Source organism: Bombus pascuorum, chromosome 1 (assembly GCF_905332965.1).
Source record: "Bombus pascuorum chromosome 1, iyBomPasc1.1, whole genome shotgun sequence".
In the NCBI taxonomy this organism is placed as follows: Eukaryota; Metazoa; Arthropoda; class Insecta; order Hymenoptera; family Apidae; genus Bombus; species Bombus pascuorum.
Genome location: NC_083488.1, coordinates 16,630,467 through 16,654,852, shown reverse-complemented (window position 1 = coordinate 16,654,852; position 24,386 = coordinate 16,630,467). Strand labels below are relative to the sequence as shown.

The window sequence follows — 24,386 nt, the reverse complement described above, 5'->3', positions numbered from 1 at the left end:
CGGTAAAAAATACCTACGCGTTGGAAAGTTTCGAAAGGTGAAAACGTGGCAGGAAAAAATAATGTCGCGGTGACAAGCTGGTAATTTGCGAAACTTTTCTCATTTTTGTTCCACTGAAAGTTTTTCTCCCATTCGTTGGTGTAAAAATGGTAAAAATCCTGCAGTTCCGTGACGTTTTCTCGAGATTCTTTAGAGAACGGGTGCACCTTGCAGTTGGGCACTTTCATGTCATCGCTGAATCCACAGGAGTGCTTTGAGTTTCTGTCGGCGCATCCTTTTTCTTATCTGTGTTCCGCCACGTTATTATCACAGTCTCCGGTCGTTTCAAAAGAAAATCTGTTACAGTATGTCAAACATATGTCATCGGCTACCATGACTGACGTCAACCTAACAAGCATGTTACCAAGAAGTTCCAAGTCAGTTTCAGACTCGAATGGAACGAATGACACGAATAACTCGTCGCTTTATGCAAGTCCTTTGACGAAAGAGTTGCAGTGATTGGGAAATAATAGAGAGAACGGACTTCAAACAGAGCTTCGAATAGTTTCTCTTCTACGTTTCTTTTGTAGACTGTCAACTATTTCTAAATGAAACATAAGGTATATATGCATTTTTAGATCTATTAAAACGTAGATTGGAAATAACAGAAGGTACTTCAAACGAAGTTTGGAATAGTTCCCTGCTACATTCCTTTTGTAAATTTCTAGCTATTTTTAAACTAAACATAAGGTAAGCGTGCATTTTTAAATTTGTTAAACAGTTCATCGGTAAAGGTAGTAATTAAAAGTGTTCAATCATTTTCGATTATAATGATATGCAGTTTAAATTTTTAATTACGATTGAGAATGTAATATGTAATTCAGGAATTTTTAATTACAAATTTTCAGATGAGATAAACAGTTCGTATGCGTTTTAATTATTTTGGACTATGAAACAGTGACGTTAAATTACAAATTTTTGTATTGAGATTTATTAAAATTTAAATTAAATATTAAATAATTAAAAGTTATTAAAATTAAGTAAATAAAACATGTAAAGTAAAACAAAGTTAAATGAAATAAAAAATTTGTCGATAGAAATTTTTATATTAAAAATATACGGGATGATGCCAAGAAATATAGCATAATTTAGAGCATTTTAGATTGACGTATGATTTAAATTAGGAAGACAAGAAAGATACAGGATTTGTTGAGAAAGTTTTAGCACATGCTTGTTTTAACGCAATACTGTACAGAACTGCTGCTTCTCAGAACAAAGCAGCTTCGCCCACTCTTTTCCTCTGCCATAGCACACGACGTTGGTTGATCCATAACATATGCCCAAATACAAACACAATACGACATACGAAGCGAAACAAAACTACATAAAGTCGTGTTCCCACATGAACAGTTATAAGTTAATGTGTTTGAAATTCTTAGAAACATTTAAACATTTCTTTTTATGGTGTATCATCGTTACACGCGGACAATCGTGCGTATAATTTTCGCACGTAGTTTTTAAAACATTAAAAAAGATATTTATCGTATATCATATATATACAATTGAGGACAAAAATAAGTGGACATATAGTGGAATTAAGTTAATCGAGCCACTAGTACTAATATTGTATACTTAAGTTTAATTTATTATATATTCTCGTAATACACAGATTATGTAATAAATAATTGAAATTCACATTTACGTTTTTATACGAACAGACCGTATTTAACGAAACTTTTGTTATCCAACTATTTTTGTACCCACTGTATATTCAAAAATAATTTCAACTGAAAAATTGTTGAATTCATCGAGAAGACTGATAAAACGCTGATGAATGTATTGAAAAGCTCGATAAATTGTTGCTGCTCGTTATTTACATAAAAATGAACTCATTGTTAAGAGCACTGACACGAGCATTTATTTTACATCGCAGCCTTGGAAACACGATTTTCATCCAAAATGACGCGTGTTGAAAAAACCGATGAATTGTCATCGAGCATAGGGAAGGCTGATGGACCGTCATTGTAAAAACGCCAATGGACCAGCATTCTGCACAGAATGACGCTGTCGGTGTCGTTTCGAAGCAATAGAATGAATATTCGTCACGTGTTGCAGATTTAAGAATAAAATCTTTGTGCGAAACGGGTTGAGTGCAGTAAAAAGGCAAATGAATGTAGAAAATCTGTGACGACGTTAGAGGGCATTAGACGAAATGTGCAGAAGTCACGTATTTAGAATGTGAAAACGCCATTCCGGTCGTAAATGGCGTGCACGATTTTGTTGAGTGTTCTGCGTGGCGCAGCGGTTTGCATGAGAACGCGGTTTAAGGGGTTCTACTGGTGGAGAGGACGGTTTTTACCCTTGAAGGGTAGATTATGCGGTCGCGTCGCGGTTAGCGAACGTTGGGCCATTTTTGATTCCGCATGGAAGTTCCATTATACATGGTGTTCCATAAGAGGTTGCTGGTATTAATCGACTGGCATTTTGAAATTCATCTAGTTGATTACACAATTTTTCGATAGACGAATGATCTCAGTTTTAAACGCATGTAGGCATATATACGATATAATAAAACATTTACATATTTTCAATTTTTGTAGTATTATCTTTCGTATCGTGTGATACGGAACATTATCTGTAACATAAAATGGACCATAGCGCAAGATACAATATATAATTGAAATAGAATATGTTTATATAATATATGTATTTCATTAAAATTACTGTTTCTAGTTTACCAATAAATTTTTTGGTAGATATTCCTGGTATTCCAGATTGCAGTATTTAAATTCAAAAGTTCAACAACTATTGTTATTGTTGAAGTGATCGTCACTTCTGAGAAAACTCTACATCTGGTCTTCGGTTTCTCAACCGCCTAAGGTCTTCGAAAGCGCATAGACAAAAGAATGCGTCGAGGAAAGACCATAGGCGGTACACGTCCGACGTTGGTTTCGGCAGTTGTTGCAGTCTCAGGGTAACGTTGCTAGCGAGAGGATCTGGATTGGCTTACATTGTGTTCACATTTTGTACTTTATTATTCACAATATATATACTTTCAATACCTTGCAGTTTGCCCATGCATTTCTTTAATTCCATCCACTGAATAACCTTAACAGTTATTTCCATTGCAAACTAAACGTAGTATGCATAAGGTTTTGTTGTAATCTGTCATATGAAGATACAAATGAAGCTCTTACCTCTTCGTTGCTATGCTAGATTCTATCCACAAAATGCATTGCACTGAAAGCACGTCGTATCCTGTTTGCAACAGACGACAAATGATTGTCGTCAATCGGTCATCTTTGCTGTCAGAACAGAATTTCACAATTTTCTAATATTGTAATAATCTACTTGGAGCTTGGAGCTACGTATATTTGAGAAATAAGAAATGTAAACGATGTCATTCGGTATAAAGTACTGGCAGCAAAATTATTTTTATGTAAGTAAGATAAAACGATAAAACTTTCTCTAATACAAAATAAGACCATGAAATAATTTCTATCATATATTTCTGATGATGTATACCAAGACATCAAAATAATTGACGATTGATATGACGGTAGATAATTTCCTGTCGCTAATAATTATGCAGTTGATGCTCCAACTTAAGGAATACGACTCATAAGAAAAATTAAATTTTATTTTATTACTTTATAAAGGAAGAGTTACATTGACTCAGACCATTCTCAAGATTAATAATATGTTTCAAATAGAAGTGACAAAAAGTGACTAGTTCTATTAGAAAATCAGATTTGTCACAGACATAGCCATCTATTTATATCTCAATTGCGACTAATTAATTCCCATCGATGCATCTGTATTGTGGGTGCCGTATCATCAAAGTGCATTGAATTTAAATTGCCAACAATTCGGCCAATCGATTCCACTCTGCCTGGCTATCGTGATCGAATCGTTGATTGTTTCGAGGCGAGAGTATCAGCTCCCTAAGGCGTGTCAGACGCTTGTCATCAATCATCAGCGTGCGTGGCACGCGAAAACGGGAGAAGCCGCAGATGTCGGACTGCTCGTCATTTAATGCTCGAGCTTGCCATCTCGTCCTCTTCAACGAGACACTTTAACCCGAACGCGCGTGTAAAGTGCGTACACGTGCACCACTGTCGCTTTGCATTGGCGTAACGCGGCAAAAACATCGAACCAGCCAGAAGGTCTGTTAATCCTTTCGCTGTTTGACCTATTCACATTCACAGACACCGTATCTCGCGACGCAATATCGTTCATATGACTCCAGGGACGAGATAACACGCGTATCTGGTTTTCAATATTTAACGACAGGTCTGACTAAAATGTAAAACTTATATTAAAAAAGTCAAAATATGACAGTTATATGTATATATGGTGGATAAAAGAATCTTTCGAATTGAATTTTAGTAGTTGCGCTATGAATTTTAGTAGCTTCTGTACTAAACATTTTTTATCGTATTAGTAACAGTTATCTATTCTATGGTACGCAATTATATTTACCTTAATACATTATAAATATCGCGTCAACGTTTAAAGAGAAATGAAACAAGACATTTTTGAACGTAGGAGCTATCCTGGTATGAGTTTAGGATCGTTAACCCTTTCACATCCGCGGATGAAATGTCTGGTATGTCAATGAAAAGAAACGCCTCTCGAAGCATAAACGACATCGCGAGATATAGATGCAAAAGGGTTAATCTGTACAACCCATGGGGAGCGTAGAAAATATCAAAGCATTCAATATCAGTATATTTACAGAATTGGATAAAAAGATCGTTCATACTTCAAAAGGAATTTTAATAAAATTGAAATGAGAGACCACGTATATTAATATTTCGTTGCCCCAGTCCTTTGCTGCTTTACTTCGATTCTAAAAAAAAAAAAAAAAAATTGTAATTATCCATATCGTCATATCTCTTATTGGAGTAAAGAACACTAATTCATTGGTAATATCATAATATGATTCATTGGTAAAATTCTATTTAGAAAGCAATAAATATTCAGTTTTTTAAACTCCTAACTCCTTACGATAGTATTAAACTCCATAAACTTTAAACTCAGTTTTCTCAGTTTACAGACTATGTAATCTCCGCTAGATAGAACACCTAAGAATTAGAGTGACGATTCCTTGAAAAACTATAGTAAGATTAAAATCATAAAACAATCTGATATAACAATTAATTATTCAAGGTACCTCAACCACCGTATATATAAGGTTGAAGGTGGTCAGGATCTACGATGATTCGAGGTGAAAAATGGATTCCTACTGATAAAAGTTCCTAACGTAATTAGAGTGCCATCGTGAATTATTTATAAGGTCCTTGTACAGTACACGGTAGCTTCTTCGATGGCGGCCCAAGAAGATTCTTATGCGTAATTTGTCCTTCGTTTATTTCTGTCGACTATCTAATCTTGTTACTTTCATTCACACAGCGTGGAAACATTTTTTCTCAGGTGGTCGCCACGTTAGGTGAAAATATTGTTAACCAACACGAAAGCTTGCGCGTCTACTTGGCTTCCGGTTCAGTTGCATGTCGTTATCGTTCATCAACACGAACATATCGCTGCAAACCATTCCCCATTGCTCGGAAAAAGGTGCATCCTCCATTCCATTTACTGTTTTCCATTATGTCGTTGCTGACCCGTTTCGTCACTTTCATTTACGTCTTCCTTTCGTGGCACGATCGATCGACGAATGCAACGATGCGTCCAGCCATCGCTTTTCAAATTGTTTACGTATGTATGTTGGAGTCAGGAACCTGCAACAATTAGATTTGTCAATTTTGTGTCGTTTACGTGGAATTTTTCGAATACTAAGTGAAACGCTAAATCGCTGTATAACGTGTACAGTGTATGTTATTTAAAGAGTCAAGAAGAAAAGTAGCATAATTGATAAAATCACTAATTTAATCTTACTGCGTTGTTTCAGTCAATTCCGACCCCTTTGTATTTTTCCAAGCTTGAAAAATATCTAAAATTCGAATAACATATGAAAATTAAATCATTCTGGTACAAATTTTATGTTGGATCTTAAAACTCTAGAAATGTTCCTGTTCCTTCGCTGTAATGAGAACAAAGTCGAGATATCAAAATTTCAAGATCCTAGCCGGATTAAGAAATATGAAAGAGAAGTGGAAAAGTGCAGGTAAAATTAAACTTTAATAGAAAAATCTGTTTTCCAACGTTAAAACGCGTTTTCATAGGCACTCACAAAGACGTGGAAATTGAAGGTAAAGTCCTCTAGGATCCACGTTTTAATATATCCTTTCTTCTATTTATCTCGTCTTTAGAAAAAATCCATCTTGTACTTCTTTCCTACTGAATCTCTCGTATGCACGCAATCATAGAAACAAAAATTTCTTCAAATAGAAATATTTTCAAGTTTCAAGAATAAAATATCGAAAAATCAGTATTTTGTATTAATTCTGTATGAATAATTCTTCAGTATATTTTCAGAATAAAATAAAATGCAAATAAAATAAAAACTACAATTGTACTGTAAACAGTATTACCATTTTATGCTAAAAAAAGTGTACTTATATATATATATATATATATATATATATATATATATATATATATATATATATATATATATATATATATATATACACACACACACGTTATTTACTTGTTATGTGTCGTTATTTTTTATGTGGTGAACGATTAGCATAAATTTCACGATTTTTATTCATTCCATTTCCCGAACTATTGACTCGACTGTATTTTTTCTTCATTGTTTGCGGTGGGTCGTTACCACAACAGGATGTGCTTGTGGCTATTCGGAAATTATGTTAAAGTGAAACTATTGAGAACGCTGCCTGCATTCATAATATTTTGCGAGGTTTTTGAAATAGGTATTACAGTTCGATTCACAGGTGAAATGCTTCCTCTCTCCACGATTTCAGTCGACGCTTGTACGTTGAATTTACGCTTGTGGTTTGTTATATAATGTTAACTTTAGTAATTCACGTTGCATCACCTTCATTTTAGTATATACTCGTACTATTACAAACTCGTTATTCGTATGTCATATTGTTATATCATAACAATGAGAATATATATAGTGTAAATATTATTATATTATTCGTGGCAAACGATAAATTTCATAACTTGAATTATTTATTAATTTAGTAGCTTAAATTATAGGATATCTTTTTACTGCTTGTAATTTCACAATACTCGAGGTTATCGTTGTTATATAATGTTAATAAAATGTGTCAATACTTTACCTCAAGTACAGTTTTTTTCACATAGTTGTGACATACCTTTGAGAAAACGCATAAGCGCTGAAGGAATATTTGCAATATCACATTGCAGGTGAAAAAGACGGTGTACCTGGTTACAGATAGCTTCCATGCATATTTCACATTTTTCAGAAACCTTTAAAAAGAAAATAGAATATGAATAATCGTATAACTAATTCACTTTTTGTTTTTTTATGAACAAGTTAGTTGCTAGGTATTATAAATTTTTGAACTTAAATAGACATTTTAAATGTAATCATTGGATATCATTTTTATTGTGCGAATCACTTAATATACTCATTACTTTATGTATCTGTTAAAAAATATATATATAAGTCGTTCGACGTCTATGGATAGGCAGATCAATGTGTGTAGCTTTCCTTGTACAGCTGAATATTATACGTTCTGATGAAGGATGAATGCTACCATGATTTCTGCAGAAAAATATAATTTACAAATTATATGCCAGAGCATAAATCACGATTTCATACAAGTTTTTTTTTTTTTTATATCCATTGGATTATTTTCGACCAAACCGTGGTTTTACATTGTTAAAAAAATTTCTTAAATTCGAAGAAAATATTACAGAATCTTTATTGATGTACGTGATTTTTCGTTTCGGTTATGTGATAATGATCTCCTTAAAATATCAAAAGCTTTTTTCTCCGTTGAAATTAAAGAGATATTGAGACACAAAAAAATCGAATACCGCAGGTTCAAATAATAATTTTTAGATGAAGACATTTTCGTAAGTTTGAAAAAAATTGAATTTGTAAAATCTTTTTTCTAAAAGATCTCATGGATTGGAATAAAATATATTTTATATAAATGCAAATTTTTACGAACACTATATGGATACAGGTCAATAACTTGGTTGAAATAATCTTGCAGAATTTAAAATAATTGGTAGAATTAGTAGAAGGACTTCAATGTTATATTTCTGTTAATGCGTTAATTCTGTATTTCACAGATTTTGTCTTCATTATTTTCACTAATGATGCTTTTCTTACGATAAATTGCCACTAACACTGGCTAATTAGACTGCAATTGCGTGTACTCATCGTACATTGTTCAAGAGTCATTTCCGTTGCGAATATTTGCGAAACTGGTTTAAGAAAAAATAAACACAAAGTTATAATTACTAAATTTGTCAACTATTGAAAATAGTCCACTATTCAACAGATTACTAACCGTTGAAATATATAATATTCATTCAGAGATTAAAATTAATAATTAGCTTGTCTGCTTAATTATTACAAGTTTTATTCTCGAGTTCCTGCGAATAACAATGTTTTAATCATTAAATATATTATTATTAAATGTAATCATTAAACGATTATTACCCATTAAATAATAATTAAACAGCTATTAAATAGTTATAGAATGGTATATGAATTCTTCGTGTTTATTTAGGATATTATTATTTGCGATAGAAAATTTGCTGAATATTTCAGTTTACTATGGAGATCCTATTATGGAGATTGAAATGTATGTATAGGCTCTAAAATTTTACCTGTATAGTAACCGTTATACAAAGAAGATTGGTAATTTACCAAGCAGTATCAAGTAGTACATTCATCATTACCAATCATTATCCGAACCACTAATCCTCTTACTACTAATAGCCATTTTTACCTGACGAGTCGAGGAAAGGGAATGGAGAATTCGAATTTACAGTTATTGAACCACCAATGAAATTTTCTCTATAGCACGCAAAGTGAACTCATTCCGTTATTAATCGCTTCCGACATCGTTAGAATACTTTCGTTATTAGAATTAATTTTCAATCGCATTAGAAGATCATTACGCAGGAATTTCCACGGTGTTTTATAACATCAGATCATATTTCTGACCAAGACTTTGATTTATTGATGATACAGTTTCAATTAATTTTTGTTAATTTTCAGTTTTTCCTTGAGTGACTAATTTAAGAGCCAGAATGCCTTAGAAGAATTGAAATATCTAACTCGTCAGTTTTACGTACGAAAACAAGTCGAGGAAAATCGAGTTCGTGTGCTGAATTAATTTTTATTAAATATATGTACATTTAAACTCTATGTTCTCGAAAATGAAGCTTCAAATGAACAGACTTTATTCTATGTATTACATGTAAAATAATTAGGGGCTGCATTTATCAATGTGCAAGGTGGGGCTTCACTCCCTATGAAGCCTCGTTTTACAACATAACTTCAAAACATAATTACACTTTATGACGATGTTGCGCCTAGAATCTCCAAAAGTACAAATGCATCCTCAACAATAACCCTATATATCCTGTTGTATTAAACTTCCTGCAACATCCTGTCCAATCGCAAAAAAAGTCCTATACTAAAGAACCGAAACGTAATTTTCCACTGGAAATACTCCCTCGAACACCAAAGATTCCTCACTGTACCCTGTCGGAACCAGCGATTTGCTGTAATTGTAAGCAGGGACAAAGGTTCGGCGTAGTTAGAAAGAGACTCGTGCCGGCGCACGTGGCTTAACCCTGTCGGGCTGGTATCTGGTTGGACGGTATCCGTTTACAGGAAGCGAGCTATTTACCGTTTTTACTCGAGTGTCACTTACAGCCGTCTGGTTTCCTCGTCACGTGCTACAGGGAAGCGGAAGAGCGCGGTGGAACTGCTCCAGGAGACGAAGGCGTTCTACGTGAAGAGCGAAACCGTGCTGGACCGGAAGCAGGAGCTGAAGAACAGTGGTCATCTTCAGGTCTCGCAGTTGAGCGCGCCGAGTGCGCCTCTCAGGCTGCTGAGAAAATGCGGGAACACGTCGACCTGTTCGATGCAACCGACGTCGCCGTCGCAGCTGCCACCTGCTCCGATGACGCCACCTTGTTGCTGGGCATCGTGCCACGAACAGGACAGGCGTAAGTCTTTTGGAGAAGTTCGATGCTATACTCTATATACACCTTTCGATGTATACGTATACACCTTTTCGACCACGTAATCGATTTAACGCGCATGGCTGTTTAACAGTTGTACGCAACTACAGACACATATGTGTGCCTATGTGTCGGTATTATATATACGCTTCCTCGTTTCATTGCCGGGCAACTTGCCATCGACGAGATTGCTGTAAGTGGTTGTCCGAGCACTTTCGAAAGCTTTCTTCGATCTTTTCGCACGGATGTTATACTGTAGCTGAATGGGAATCGGTAACAAGTTTGGCTTTCGTGTTTATGGGGATACCTGTATATGCTTCCGTAATCGTTTCTCGAGATTTTTGCTTGTTCGTTTTGTTGCTACTGATTTCCTTTACAGCTAATTCTCTGTTGTCTTTTAATCCTCTGTTTTTAACCTTGCTCTCCACCTCACTTTTTCCTCGCGTTTGTCTCTCTCCAGGCATATTCTTTCTTTGTACTATTCATAAAATACGTGGAATACGCAAAAGGTTCGTTTTTTTTTTTAATTTGTGTTGACTCCTATGTTATCTGGTAGCTAAAAGAAATTATGTATTTTGATATGAAATAATCAAAGCCTTTCGAAGATAGGCGATAAAAATAATTTTTAAGAAACAAATAATAGTAGATAATAATAGATACTTTGTTTTTCACAAAAATGAAAATTATTCAGAGGCATTTGTAACTATTATAAATGTAAATAATTTTAAGATCGTCGAATTAGCGTTCGATAGCCAGAGTATTTCCTGGCATTAGACACTTTTCGTGGATTAAATGATCGTGCGATTTTACTTAATCCTTTGCAGTCGATCGCTGTGGTATTCTTAGCAGCATACTTTTACCGTTTCGGACGCGCGCCGGAAAATGAACGAGTCGTTTGCCGTCAACGGTTTTGCTTAATGCAGGTGTACAAGTAAGGTGCTCGCTGCGTCGAGTTAAAAAATTACAAAATATATTTCATTACGATCTCACGAGAAAATTGTAATCATCGATCAAGGAGCAAACACGAAATAAATGTCCATAGAATTTTCAACTAACAAAACTTTCATAAAACCAACTATTTCTATTGCCTACGTTCATAATTCAGCTTCTATTTTAAAACCATCCTAAGCACATTAATCATAAAAATGGAAGTTAGAGCCATTGTATTTCTTCTTACTAAAATCAACGGATAAATTTTGTATCTAGCCGTTAAGTGATTACCTCTTGTAGATTGCTTTCAACGCGACACATGATATCGCTATGTCCAAACTCATTACTTCCAACAGACCAATCCCGTCCAGGTAGCGTATTTCATTGCGAAACCCTCCAAAAAGAAGATTGCACATTCTCATATGAATTATTTCCACGTGATGAAAATTGCAGGAAATATCGTGTTAAAAGATGCTTAGACGTGGATATTTCTAAAAGCGTGTACAGGTCTACAAAAATTTTCAACAAGTTAAAATGTATGTCTGTTTTAGCTAACTACCATCAAATATTTGAAGAAAGTGATATTATAAAAAATACGTTCTTATAAATGAAGGAGAATACGGTGTAGCCTAAAAAGAAATTATTCTTTTTGCAGATGGAATAGTAGAAGGTCGAGTTAATTTTTTTAAATAGGATACTATCCTTTTTTATTCATAATATGTTTATTTAGATATATTTTGAAATTAATATATTTATTTAAATACATTTATTAATAGCCATTCAATTATACATATACTAGTACGAAAGAAAACAAAAGAATTTCTGTTTTTCGCTTAAAGTCGAAAATTTCCCAGGAACAGTTGACGAAATTAATTATGTGACGTAAAAGTTTATTTCGTCTCTGCCTAATAGCGGACGGAATTCTGAGTCCTCAACAAACACTGCCACCCGCACTGCCACCGAAGAGTCCACGTCTGGTTCCTGTTCCGCAGCGGCGCACGATTTCAGGGCCGCCGAGCAGCACCGGTGGAGATCAGCTGCAAACGAAATTACGTCGGTTGTTAAATACCGATAGTAAGGAGAACGTATTCTTTCCTGACAGCCCAACGCAGACGATCATCCAAGCGAATGGTATCCCACAGGAGGAGAAATTCCGATATTCTCCTGGCAGTTTGTCACCTAATCTTCGCGAGGAAGACCGCATAAAGGTAAAATCTTCGTACTTTTGAGTAAATATTGAAAATACAGTGAGGTATCCGACAACAAACTACATACGTAATTGATTTTTGTTTGTTGTAGCATCAGTTCGTGTGGACGCGTTCCTTGTTATATACCTCACTGTATATTAATTTTTATAATTTGCTTCGTTTCTCAGCTGTCTTCATTTTTATAAAACAAAATTACTGATTATTTGCAGTTCTATAATCTACATATATATTTTTAGCTCGGTGTAATACATATAGTTCGTGTTCGAGCGAAGATCGACGTGAGTCGTGATTTAGTTTTTACCTTTATTTCCGTTTGAAATGTTTCGCTGTGATTTATTCCGAATATTTTATGCACTGCAATAATTTTATTGTATTTTTATATCCTATATGTTTACGTACACGTATACACTATCGTTGAAAGATTTTGAATGTATGAACATATTCGTTGTCGCTGACGTAAAATTATGCTACTTTACAAGATAGTAGAAAGATATACGATAAGCGATATAATTTTTCACGATAGTGTCACTGTCTTAAATGTCTTGCAATACTTGTTAATTCATCGCCGATATGTGGTGTTATTGTCCTTCGTACGTTTTATCCACGAATACGTATGCACGCTTCCTTGCGATGAATCGTAATTATGGAAGTGTCGGAGACAGGAAACGGAGTTAGGAACCGGACGTTGTACATACGCGTGTTCGCGAGTTTAACACGGAAGACATATTCCTTCACTGTTTTATTAAACACGTGCACAGCATGGATGATCAAACTGTTGGGAAACTGGTACGGGATTTCTATCGATCATTTTGATTAACTTCTCTTATGGTTTTAAATTCTTTGATTAATATTTTCCATACATGTAACTTCTACAAATTTGGGATCAAGCAATACGTATAATTAGGGTTTTAGACTTTAATTGTTTACGTAATTTCAGAAGATGAGATACTTTTAAGATATTTGGAATACAAGTTACGGTTAAAAAGAAGATAATAATATAGATATACCTTATTTCTTGATCGACGTTTCTATTGCACACTACATACACGACTTCTAAAAAATTAGGAATAAATCGATGTTTGCCAATTATTTGTGATAATTCCTGTATGTTTTGTATTAATTGTAATTTGAATTAATTTATATAGAATTTTATCATGCATCCAAAATCGAAACAATCTGATATACAAGACATGCACCAGGAGGAACTGTATCTGCACTATTAAATCTAATGACCCAAAATTTTCCAGCAACAATTACAAAATAATGCAGTCAACAAAAAGTTTCAGAAATATATGTACATACACCTTTTACGGTGAAATTATATACCATAAGCCCATATTAAATTCTATTTTTATCATTTTTATAGCACTGCTCGCAAGATGTTCGTTTTAAGTTTGGCCGCAGCAATTCACATTCACATACATCCGGAAGAACCGGGAGGAAGTCCACCAGCTCGCAGTCGGTGGAAAACACCGTGTGTCACAAATCTTTGCCTGACCTCCATACTAGCACGCGACGACGGGCGTCCCTGTCGCCACGTGCATCGACCAAATCATCTAAGCCATCCGGCCATCATCAATCTTCGAGCAATTGCCCAGATTGTGAAACTAGTTCGGATTATTCAGAGCACAGTTTCAAACGAGACTCAGTCTGTTATCGCAGGTATTCAAAACATTTTCACATGTATGCTCCGATAGATATAATTATAGAATTCACGGGTTGTTTGGAACATTTTTCTACTTAATTTCTTATGCACACTGTAGTTTAGGTCTTCCGAAAGTGGGTCTACAAAGTGCTTTTGAAAAGTATTTATGAGATTTAATTAGTTGCACTTTTAAGCTCTAATAATATTCTAAAAAAATATAGCTATTTATAGTGCTACTACATATTAGTTTGTTCCTATTATTTGAACAATATTATTTAATTTAAATATTTTTATAAGAACAATTTATCTTTTTCGACTGAAAATTAAAGATAATATCAGAATTAGTTTCATTTAATTTTTAAATATTTTTAAAACTTGAGAACAACAATTGTAAGTAATAAAAAATTTCGCATAGTGCGCCTCATATTTGTAAAACATAAAATTATTACTCTCATGTAAGTTATTACTATTCCAGTTCTAGACACATCAGACGTTCGTTAGGTTCAGGTGGTGGTGATGCGAGTAGCGTGTTATCTGCCGGTGGTCGAACACAAAAGTCATCAGGTTCTAGCAAGCTAAGTCATGGAGCGACTGCAAGAGACTCAGGAGGATCGTCCGGACACTGTACACCTCGTAGCGAACCTCCGCCAGTAATACAGGTATAGTTGAAAGTTAAAGATGTCTCGTAACGTTAAATGGAAACCGCTATTCATGGAGTGAAATATTTTGCTTCAGGATTGTTGGAGTCATATACGTCGTGATAGCGGTGCATCTACTCAACACTCGACGGAAAAAGATCGTTCAAGAAGAGGTAGTTACGCTAACGGTACCCCACCATCTGTCGTAAGACGCTACAGTCCTGATTCTGAGAGCAGCAACAGTCAAACGGATTATAGTCCGACATGCAACTCAAGGTACGTTCTTAAATATGGACAAATTCGAACACTCAAAGGATATTAAAGATATCAAAGGTACCCTATGTGAAAACAAAAATACGAGAAGATTTAAAAGTGTTCAGTTTTTTCATACAAGATATCTTTAATATTTCTCTTTCGTTAGCCAAAGTACATAATAATAAAAGTCTGTATCTCTGCCTCAGGTTTTCCGACGGCTGGAAAGAAGGACGCGGCCGACCAATTCTGAGATCGAAATCGGATATTAGCGATCGCTATTGGCGTCAGGATAATGGTCGATCTAATAAAGTACCTGCGCGGCCTCCTCGGTCGATCACCCAACTCGAGAACTTCTTTGACTGTTTAGGTCTCGATTCGGAAAATTATCAACGTATCACGAAACCAGATTCAAACTCGTCGTCTCCTGTATTTTTTGATAGCGTTAGCTCGGTCGATTCAGCGTTAGGTCTTTACTCGTGGGTTGGGAACAACCAAACGAATCAGAGTAGTCAATGGCAGAACAATGACTGCAGTGTTGGTATGGGTAACGACGACTCCAACCAGAGGGTTAACGATCCACCGAGCATCGTCGAGCGTAACGCTCGAATAATTAAATGGCTCTGTCAGTGCCGAAAAGTGCAGTTTGGATTTAGTTAAGCAACGTGTTTAGAAAAAGGACAATTGATTCTCCAATCTCAGTAACACGCATTCAAGTCAACGAAAATAAGAGTTTTTCATCTTGCCAACGATTTATCCTTTCACGACTCACGGCAACCTTTGCATTTAAGTTGGCTAAAAATACAGCACGTATGTAAGAGAGTACATTTTTCCTGCTTTTTATCCAGTTACTAATGCTACAGCGAGTAGTCTGTTAATTTATCTTCCTTTTTTTTTCTTATTTCACAAGCATATGTGCCATCTACTTACCTATATAACTTGTTGTGCATTTGTGTCGCACCTTTAAATCGTAATTGAAACTCTTTGATGTGAGATTCTGTTTTTATCGATGTGTTTTTGTCAAAATTTGTATATACCATCGTAGATGATAGAAATTGATTGTATGACAGTAGAGAATTATTTTCATATACGTAGCCACATACGTAGCTTTCTGCTTGTTTAAATAATTTTGTTTTTAGCAAATCAGTTTATCGTCGTATGTTAGCACTATTAAATTTACAACGAGTTTATCATCACACAAACCAACTATTTTTAGCCGTTTTTCCACGGTGTTGTGGTCTATCGGTCACTGAAGTTATGTATAAATAGTATGGAGTTTATTGCACTGTTTTGCCTTAAACTTAAGTCTTAAATTAGTTGTTGCTAAATTTGATTGTTATAGTCTCTCTTGTGACAATGCTAGTGAATAACCGGCATTTATATTAGGAAATAGATATTTCTTTCTCACATTCTTATTTTTCATGCCACGCATTTTAAACATTGAATACATTAATTAATGCTAACATTATTTTTCAAGCAATTTGATATTGAATGCTAACTGGAGATGTGGTCGATCTTTCTGATTAAGTAGGAATTGAATTGATGGTATTACAGTTACGTCGAAAAGTTTTTATCTTACAATGCAGAAAATACTTACTATGTTTCTCCAGTAGCATTATTATTACAATAGTATCGATTCAATCACATTAATGTTTTCGCTAGTGGTTCTATATCGTTATATTAATCTGTATTGAGCTGCATTGTAGAAGTAATATTGGTACAAAACAAAACTGTATGTGATTTACAGAATTTTTAAGGATTTTTCTCTGTAAAACTTTTCGCCAATGGAATTTATATAAGGAATTTCACAGAATTTTCACACGTTGGTGTTTTTATATCCCTAAGGCTTGTTAAATGATATTATGTTCGATCGTTACGAAATGATTTTGAATATAATACATTTGAATATTTTTATAACTTTGGAAATTGCACGTTCGATTAAACAATTTATCTTATTTATATGATATGATTAGTCTGACATTTAGAATACTTAAGAAAGCAAATATCGAAACTCTCTATTATACATTCGGTATTTTATTTATGATAAGTATCTACTTTGTGCCTAAAACAACTTGAGAAACCTTATTTTAGTAAAAAAATTTATTCTAATTGTTTAATATATCTACACATACGTTCAATATTTTATTGATGAAGTTTTTAATTAAAGCCTGTGTATTTTATAAAATTTAATATTATCGTTTAAGTATTAAAAGAACGATAAGATCAGTATCTTATATTTTAGAAGATTTAAATTAAATACAATCCCTAAAATACTATGACATAATTATTGAAATCTGTAATTAATACGAAAAAAACCTATCAATATTCATTTATCGCTTTAAATATTTCCTGATATATTTCACTGTGCAATAATACAAGTAATTCACTTAGATGTTTCTTATTTTAGGTGATATATATTAGATCATACTGTTTGAAATATTTTAACTATTGTGTGGCAATCAATTACAGATATATTAATTATGACCTTGAATGTTTGTAACGAATGGAATTCACCAATTACGTGATTCGAACATTTAACACAAAGCAAAAAGAAAGAAAAAGAATTTGTGTAATATAATACACCAAGAAGTTACTCAACTACTCTCATTTCAAGTGATATAGATGTCTTAGATAAGTAGTGAGTTTGCATAGATTGTAAGTGAAATGTGGTAGTACATTGCATTTAAAACAGAGAAAAAAGAGTTGATATTACTACCCGCGTAGTAGAAAGTCTTGCATTTTTTCAAGCAAATGTAAAGTGATGCTTGTATCGAACAATAGATGTTTCTGTAGTTACGTAACCAGTATTTACTACAATTATTTACTTACAGTTTTTGAGAAAAATATACAGAACGTATAATCGAAATTATAAGGGCTGTCTTGGCAGTCATGGGAAAAGTGTTATTGCACAAAAGTCGTACATAGAGTATGTATGCTTACAAGAAGCATTTTGCTTATAACTTTTTGAGCTAAAGCACTGTTTCATGTATGTGTATCAATGATGTTTGGTGGTATTTAATTACCTCAAAGTTTTTATTCCCAAAATTGAAATTCTTGCCTTGTAATAAAAAAGAAAAAAAAAAAGAATTCATAATATATTTTTGTTAGTTATAATGACTCGCATCTTGGTTAATAATCCTATTATGAAATGTTTGAAAATAAAACTTTTAAATCTAGTTACAACTTAGTTATTGTAGGATGTAGAGAATATAGCGTTAAATATCTTCGATATATTATTTTCAAAAAGTTTTAAGCAAACTAATAAAATTAACACTATATGTTACTTCTTGAGAATATAAGCACAAGGTGTGTTCTATTTCTACTCTAGTAAGATTTACGCCTATCAATTTATGGGAAAAGAATCTGTTCGAATGTATTGGAAATTTATTTACATTTAAATTCATTTGTAAGTGTTCAAGAAGAATTTACTACTTATCGTGGTAGAAATATACATTCCACTTCTTTACACGTGTATATGAATCTCAAGAAGTAAAAAGATAGCATAAGTTTCTATTATTCTTTCGATAGAATTATGTTTTCTGTATTGACGTTAATTTGTTAACATAATCGAAGGAATTTGTATAACATTATATTGCAATTCGTCTTAAGTTATAGATTATGTAATTCATATACTTGTATAGTAGAGCTCATCGCGATATTTTTATTATTTTATTAACTCGAGGCTTACATATATATATATAGACAGTTTTTTAATATTAAGTAAATTTGTTGGAACTTATTTTGTAATTTTAAATCCAACTGTATACTTAAATTGTGAAACTTACGTATGTATATGTGCATAATTTGTGATCCATAATATTTAACATTGTTAAAGTCATACATTTTTAATTGCTTTTTTTATAATCTAGTCACGTAGATCAAAATATGTTAAATTTCAAGATAATATTATTAAATTCCTTCTGTGTATCGCTGGTAATTTTATTTTACAACCCAATTATTATATGAAATATCTACATACATTCTCTCATATATAGATTATTTTATTCTTATAATTTAAAACCTAAGGAGAAAAAAATATCTTGTTCGTGAAATATTTAAACGATATAATTTTATACAATTTAAACACTAAGGCAAACAAAAATTAAGGCAAATTAAGGCAAAAATTCTATTATATATATTTAGTATATTTGATTTTTTACACAACATTCCCATATTAAATTTGACATTGAAATAAGTTTAATTTTAACTGATTCAGAGAAGCTTTCAGAAGAATGTTTAATTAATTTCAATATTTAAGATAGAATAGTTTTATAACATAAATGATTAAGTAATAACGTAAATCAATATTTGCGTTTATAAACGAATTAAAATGCCAAACTCTGTCTCAAAATCATAATAATATGTATTTTAATCTTTTTAATTTAAAAAAGTCATTTAACTTCAATCGTCGTTTATTTAATTCAAATAATGAATTCAAATATAACGCGTAGATGGCAATTCTGTCGAAAATCATGACGTCACATCGTCCATGATGTTCAACGAACGCGTGCGCAACAGCAAGCTGCGCCTTTGCAGTCTGTGCTCATCAGTCAGTCAGTCTTACGGACGCGGGATTCACGTTTGACGTTTAGTTTCGGATGTGTAGTTCGACCGAATTCGTTGATGGTCGTATGTTTGATGGTGATACTCGACGAAAGAACTCGAATTCGTATGCGGTTGGCTGGTGTCTCGTGGTGTGACGCTTTCTGGTAAGATTGTAGTGGCACGTTTCGCTATGACGCAAGTGCTTTGGCCGCAAGAGGCGCAGTGACGACTCGCCCGTGAGCCTGCCGACATCCTCGACAGCCCTACGATGGAGTCGATCAGAAAATGGTTCTACAGGCCTAAGGTGAGTTTCTTTTCTTCTCTCTTTTCGTTCTCGTTGCTCATCTCTACTTTTATTATTTCTCTCTTTTAAACGTGCCTTTCCTTTTTTTCTTTTCAACGTCTTTATATCGTTCCTTATCATACTGGTTATTTGATCGAACGCGTGCGCTCGTTCTTTTTTTTTCCTTCCTCGTCCCTGTCTTTCTGTATGTTGGACCTGCGCGCTGTTGCCACCTGTTTCGTGAAAATTCGCACGACATCCCGAAGTGCTTCGGGCGACGTGTTACACCTGCGTGATATACGTGTACTTACGTACTTCATTGATACGCACACGAGTGCACGTCGTCCTTGTTTACAGTTCGAAGTTTTCTTTCGTCACGAATTATCATGATTTCTATGTATATGCATGGTATGTATATTCAAGATATCCCTCCTAATCGAAATTGCAAGTAACGATCATGGAATATGGCCTGATCAGCTGATACGTTATAGGACCCTAGTGGTTTTTAATCTTTCAGTACAGGATGGCCTCGACGATTAATCTCAGTTCACGGAGATACTTTCCTTTCATTCTTATGAAAATGTATACATACATAAGGTGTATATACATACATACACACACAAATACATGTATAAGGAAGATTGACAAATTGCCTTATTTTGGAAAATAATATTAATCAGAGGAAAGATAGTGTTATTTTCTTCGTATTTTTAAATGTGATGTTTTATTCAAAGAATTACAAGATTAGAATCTGTGGTAATATTCCACGACTTTAGGTATCACTGAGAGGATGCCCTCATTAATTTAGTACATAAATCGAATTACTTAAAATAGCAATTAATTAGCTCATTTTATTTCCGGTATACATGTATAACTCATAATTGCATCATTGCTATATTATCTGTGTAAATGTTAAAGTATGGGTATTTATACATTTATGGGAAATTTAAAGATGAACAAACGCACATAATATGTAAAAACACAGAAAACATGAAAAGTATAATATTTATCCTAATATTTAATGGATAACACAAATCTGTGCTTAGGTTTTATTTCAATTATATAAATAAACATCGCAGTTTAGCTATTCTATATCAAATACATAATACAACCTGCGAAAATGGAAAGTAAGAATTTTTAGTAATCGAATTTGAATTTAAAATTGAAATAGGTTTCCGCTTTTTCTAATTAACATTTCCAATAGTTACAAAGATATTCCATGTTTGTGTCGTATTTCGTATTTCCTATTTACCCAGTTGCTTTCTCTTTCGTTGTCAACAACCTACATCTAATATCACATGACTCTAGCATCTCTATCCTGTTTAAGCTTGATAACTTGAATTGTTAGATCTCGAACAACACGAAATTTTTCGAAAATCTACTAGATTTCTTTCGTCTCAGAAACTACAATCTTTAGGAACATGTACAGTTTGTTTAATTAATCGTGTATTTCTGCCGCGTAGAAATATTCGTGGGTGTTGTACATTCGTTGCACGTACAAGGAAAAGATTTTCTGTCTCTGTCGGTCGGGCGCGTTTGTCGCCAGCTTTCGAAGTCGCATCGTGGACGCTATCGCCGCGCACGTGAAAATGCGACAGCAGAACGGGGGACGGATTTCATTTCTTTCGATGCTTCCTCATTGCATCGAGCATTACCTTACGCGTCGGGAAATGATGCAGCACGACGAAACGCGTCGTTCCGTTTTTCCCACAGAACTGATTCCCAGCGATTAGTATCTAATGATACGTCTTATGTGTGTATTAACGTACGTCCGCAGATGGTCGGTCTGTCACATGTGTATAGCATCACGTGACCATGTTGCTCGAGCTGTCATAAGGTGACCGACATGTTTCGTATTAATTTACAATTAACTTTTCTACGAATTCCATTAACCGTTAGCGTTCAACCGAGTTTTCTACCGTTCGAGAAGCCATTTCGCCTTTAATATATTCTTTAGCGTATTTTTATGTAATACGTATTCGTATGTATTTCTGATAAATCGTCTTTTCAGTACGGAGGAAGAAATATAGGTTATAGGATGGTTTGTGTATTAAGAAAATTAATTTTGACATATTTCTAGTAGAACCGGATTTTATAAAATATAACGTGTGACACATATAGTCAGGTATTGTAAGATTGTTTTTTAATACATAATACAAAGAACAATTGTCGTGGAATTCGCGAGTCGTACATCCAACAAGCAAATTAGAAAATGTACTTCTGTGTAACATTGTGTAACGTTGTCTGGCAGCATTATTGAAATTTTTCTGAATCATGTAATAGTCATTACTATAAATCATTATTTCTTGCAGCTATTTTAGTCTGTCTCAGCTTAAAAAATTTAAAAGATTATATCTTTTTATAATATTACATTACATTATCGATCCATTTTCTTTAGTTCTTCTGATACAGAACATTAAAAATACATTCTGCTTTTACAGAACATTAAAAATACATAACAATTTCTTAGCAATGTATTATTTCCTCTAAATACAATATTTGTAGTGTTCATAAATGGAACATGAAATATTAAATAGTAATCGAGGATATCATTAAATCTACCTTCCATGGGTTGAAATATGCTTGAAATGTTTTTAAAATATCTCAAAAATTCGTACATATGCAATTAAGGTTTAATAGTGGCATGTGACAAGTCTAGTTTCCTGTATTTAACATTTCTTGGCCTATCTGGAATGACGACCTACAGTTGATGGTTTTAATCTCACGTCAACTAAATCGTACCGGTTTCTTATAGATTAGCGTATGCACTCTCGGCCTCGTCGTCCATGGACGAAAAGTGGGCAGCACACTTTTCAAGTTTACGCCTCGGTGAGAAAGCAAAGACTTCAGTTAGTTTACGGTGCCTTGACCATGTTTCGATCAGGTTCAACGCTTTCTCGAAACGTTATTAGATAAAATTCATGAGTCAGTTCTATGATGAGTAGATATTAGCACTTAGGATGCGCAAGTCTAGTGCCAAAAGATAACATAAGTCATACTCACTGTCTGGAGGTCCTGTTTTACTGACTCATCACACGATCTTCTTTATTTTACTAATTAACTTAATTTACTTAGTGATATATATATATATATATATATATATATATCACTAATATATATTTATATATATATTATTATATATATATATTTATTTATATATATATATATATATATATATAAATTAATTTACTTATAGACAATTCTCCTTGAGTCTACCAATTTTTAGTACGATTACATACAGCATGACTATAGTATATATACACTATTAATAATAAAAAATATTCGGTGCTTATTCTTTATAGGATATATGAATATAATATAGAAAAATACGATACGTCCACTTTTTTCAATCTTCTGCCTTCTACGAAATTTGGCTACCATAAAGAAGTACATATACTAATATGAAATAGCGAGAGATGAAAATAACATGATGGACTTGAAGGTATGAATTCTGGATTTTGGAAATAGATGATAAACCTATGATGTTTTATAAGAAACGAATAATGTTAGTTATGTTAGTTTCTTTTCATTTACATTAGCCTGCTAGTGTTATTAATACTTTCTAAATGTTCAATAAGTTGACTAACACGCATATTGAGTAGCTAACGTATTGAATTTAAAATTGCTCTTTTATACAAGATGAGAAATGTGATTTATCATATATTTTTGCATATTTTATGTATGTACACGCTTTTGTATTTTAATCACAGAATTGCAGATAAATAATATATTATGATGCTGTTAGATCGATAGATCAAATTTAATGTGCAATTACGAAATTACCGTTTGCAATTGTTAAAACTTGTAGAATTATTTTCTTATTTGGTAAGTTCTTTATTTTGAGATTCCTTAATAAATATGTAAAAACGTGAAACGAGAAAAAATTTGTATATGAGAACGGACTTCTTAATTCGAAAATAAAAGCACGAAGCAATTTCTTTTTCCTTCTCTCCATTCCTTCTTATTTCCTTACATTTTCTCTGGTTTTCTCTTTTTATTTTCTTACGCGTCGAATCAGCCAAGGTAAACGTTTTCTCGTTCGCCCGTCGACTCCAGTTAAACTCGATTAACGTTTCGAGTTATTGCACTCCGAGTGAAAGAGACTTGCTAGATCGATGCTACTCGCCAGTCGCAACTATATCAGTCTTCAAGTCCATAGATATTAACTTTCCTTCGAGTTTGTATGTTCGACCGACTCGATCCTGTCTCCTCGGCCATTGCTAAGAGAAAAGATAGTTTCGACTTGATTATTCGTTTAGTTGCCCTGAGACGACGCTTTCATGTCCATTATTTTTCTATATTAGTTTTAAAATATCATTTTTCACTTTGATTATTCTACGTTTATTATTTCTTGAATTTCAGTTATTTCATGTACCTTATAAATATTTTGATTATTTTATTCGTTTCTTTCTTCATGTCTTCATCTACCAAGAAGACGATGCATTTTTATTTATTATTTCGTTTGTGAAAAGTAAATAAAACGTGGAAGTTTGCTTTTCTGTTCACGGCAGTTTACAGATTCCAATTTCGACTGATCAGTTGCAAGATTTAGTAAAAGAACTTCACGAGATCTGTCGTGGTCTCGGAATATAAACGAAAATAGGAATTTTCAGAAGACCTACATACATATTTCTTTGCATCGAGGAGTTGAAACCTGGATCGAAGTGAAAGGAAATCACACAGAATATCTGTTGTAAAAGTAACAAAGAAAATCTATTCATATCCCGATAAGAATAGGTTTTAAGAACATGTGCTTATTAAGGTCTTCCTTTTTTATTTCGATGGATATTACAGGT

The 24,386-nt window shown here is 33.5% G+C and overlaps 2 protein-coding genes and 1 long non-coding RNA gene across 9 annotated transcripts in view; 2 read left to right on the top strand and 1 right to left on the bottom strand.

The window, feature by feature from the left end:
• The window catches only part of LOC132906504 (uncharacterized), a 52,053-nt gene extending 33,364 nt beyond the window's left edge, over positions 1 to 18,689 (top strand). For 2 of the 5 annotated variants that reach the window (XM_060958756.1, XM_060958765.1), the window contains 7 exons: positions 9,808 to 10,074; positions 11,932 to 12,227; positions 12,464 to 12,505; positions 13,594 to 13,889; positions 14,333 to 14,531; positions 14,608 to 14,786; positions 14,972 to 18,689. In XM_060958756.1, coding sequence (XP_060814739.1) covers positions 9,808 to 10,074; positions 11,932 to 12,227; positions 12,464 to 12,505; positions 13,594 to 13,889; positions 14,333 to 14,531; positions 14,608 to 14,786; positions 14,972 to 15,422 — 1,730 coding nt within the window. In that variant the 3' untranslated portion in view covers positions 15,423 to 18,689. The remainder of the gene's footprint in view (positions 1 to 9,807; positions 10,075 to 11,931; positions 12,228 to 12,463; positions 12,506 to 13,593; positions 13,890 to 14,332; positions 14,532 to 14,607; positions 14,787 to 14,971) is intronic. The other 3 variants (XM_060958773.1, XM_060958790.1, XM_060958782.1) reach the window with 3 other exon arrangements.
• Positions 4,394 to 9,918, bottom strand: LOC132906535 (uncharacterized). Of its 2 annotated transcripts, XR_009657994.1 has the most exons (4): positions 9,777 to 9,918; positions 9,413 to 9,624; positions 5,156 to 7,344; positions 4,394 to 5,066 (listed from the first exon to the last, which is right to left on the bottom strand). It is a non-coding gene; the product is annotated as an uncharacterized LOC132906535 (long non-coding RNA). The 2 variants fall into 2 exon arrangements; XR_009657993.1 differs by having other exon boundaries at positions 4,394 to 7,344.
• Positions 18,690 to 19,285: 596 nt separating the features above from the next.
• The window catches only part of LOC132906495 (lateral signaling target protein 2 homolog), a 143,029-nt gene continuing 137,928 nt past the window's right edge, over positions 19,286 to 24,386 (top strand). For both annotated transcript variants that reach the window (XM_060958744.1, XM_060958734.1), the window contains exon 1: positions 19,286 to 19,611. In XM_060958744.1, coding sequence (XP_060814727.1) covers positions 19,576 to 19,611 — 36 coding nt within the window. In that variant the 5' untranslated portion in view covers positions 19,286 to 19,575. The remainder of the gene's footprint in view (positions 19,612 to 24,386) is intronic.